Consider the following 1,072-nt stretch of genomic DNA (forward strand, 5'->3'; position numbering starts at 1 on the left):
CCCCCAGCGGCCAGGGCGGCCTGGGGGGCCGGCTCCGGCCCGGGGGGACGTCGTCGGTGGAGGGGGGCTTGCAGCAGGGTTTGCACAAGTCGCTGTCCGTAGGGCTGGACTATTCCCCGCCGAGCGCGCCCCGGTCGGTTCCAGCCTCCACCACTCTTCCCACGGTGTACTCGCCCGCCCTCTCCCAGTCAGGGACCCCCGTTTCCCCCGTGCAGTACACGCACCTGCCACACACCTTCCAGTTCGTCGGGCCCCAGTACAGCGGGTCGTACACCGGCTTCATCCCCTCGCAGATGATTTCCCCGACGGCCAATTCTGCGACCAGCGCCGTGGCGGCGGGCACCTCCATCCCAGCGCTCCCAGCTGGAGGCTTATTCCACTTTGCTGGCCAGCATGAGCGGCCTGAGCCAACCCGGGCACAAAGTTGAGCCGCACCTGGTCAGGACGCCTGGACTGATCGCCGCCGGGTCTCCTCCACCCACCCAGCAGAACCAGTACGTCCACATTTCCAGCTCCTCCCAGAGCACGGTCAGAAACGTCTCTCCTCCAACCATCCCGGTCCCCCTGCACCCCCATCAGACAGTGATCCCCCACACCCTCACCCTTGGCCCTTCCTCCCAGGTGGTGGTGCAGTACACCGACTCGGGGAGCCACTTTGTCACCAGGGATGTCCCCAAGAAGCCCGAGAGCAGCCGGCTGCAGGTGATGCAGGCTAAGGAGGTTCTGAATGGCGAGATAGAGAAGAGCCGGAGGTACGGCATTTCGCCCTCGGCCGACATTGGCCTCATCAAAGCAGGCAATAAACCAGCTCCCCATCACTACGAGACCCGGCACGTGGTGGTCCACTCGAGCCCCGCCGAGTACGGCGTGCGGGATTCCTCAGGTGTCCGAGCCTCCGTCATGGTGGTCCCCAACAGCAGCACGCCCACGGCGGACATGGAGGTGCAGCAGGCCACCAACCACGAGACCTCTCCCTCGGCCCTCAACGACAAGGGAAGCTTGCACTTAGGAAAGCCGGCCCACCGATCCTACGCCTTGTCTCCGCAGCAGGCTCTGAGCCACGAAGGGGTGA

The 1,072-nt window shown here is 65.5% G+C and overlaps 1 protein-coding gene across 1 annotated transcript in view; it reads left to right on the top strand.

Annotated features, from left to right (window-relative positions):
* The window catches only part of LOC103768797 (ataxin-1-like), a gene marked incomplete at its 3' end in the record, with an annotated part of 1,198 nt that extends 133 nt beyond the window's left edge, over positions 1–1,065 (top strand). The window contains 2 exon segments of the mRNA XM_008935951.1: positions 1–343; positions 345–1,065. The exon segment at positions 1–343 is cut by the window's left edge and continues 133 nt beyond it. Of these exon segments, the coding sequence (XP_008934199.1) occupies positions 1–343; positions 345–1,065 (1,064 nt within the window).
* Between the last annotated feature and the right edge of the window lie 7 nt (positions 1,066–1,072).

Source organism: Merops nubicus, unplaced genomic scaffold (assembly GCF_000691845.1).
Source record: "Merops nubicus isolate BGI_N331 unplaced genomic scaffold, ASM69184v1 scaffold43582, whole genome shotgun sequence".
NCBI classification, from domain to species: Eukaryota; Metazoa; Chordata; class Aves; order Coraciiformes; family Meropidae; genus Merops; species Merops nubicus.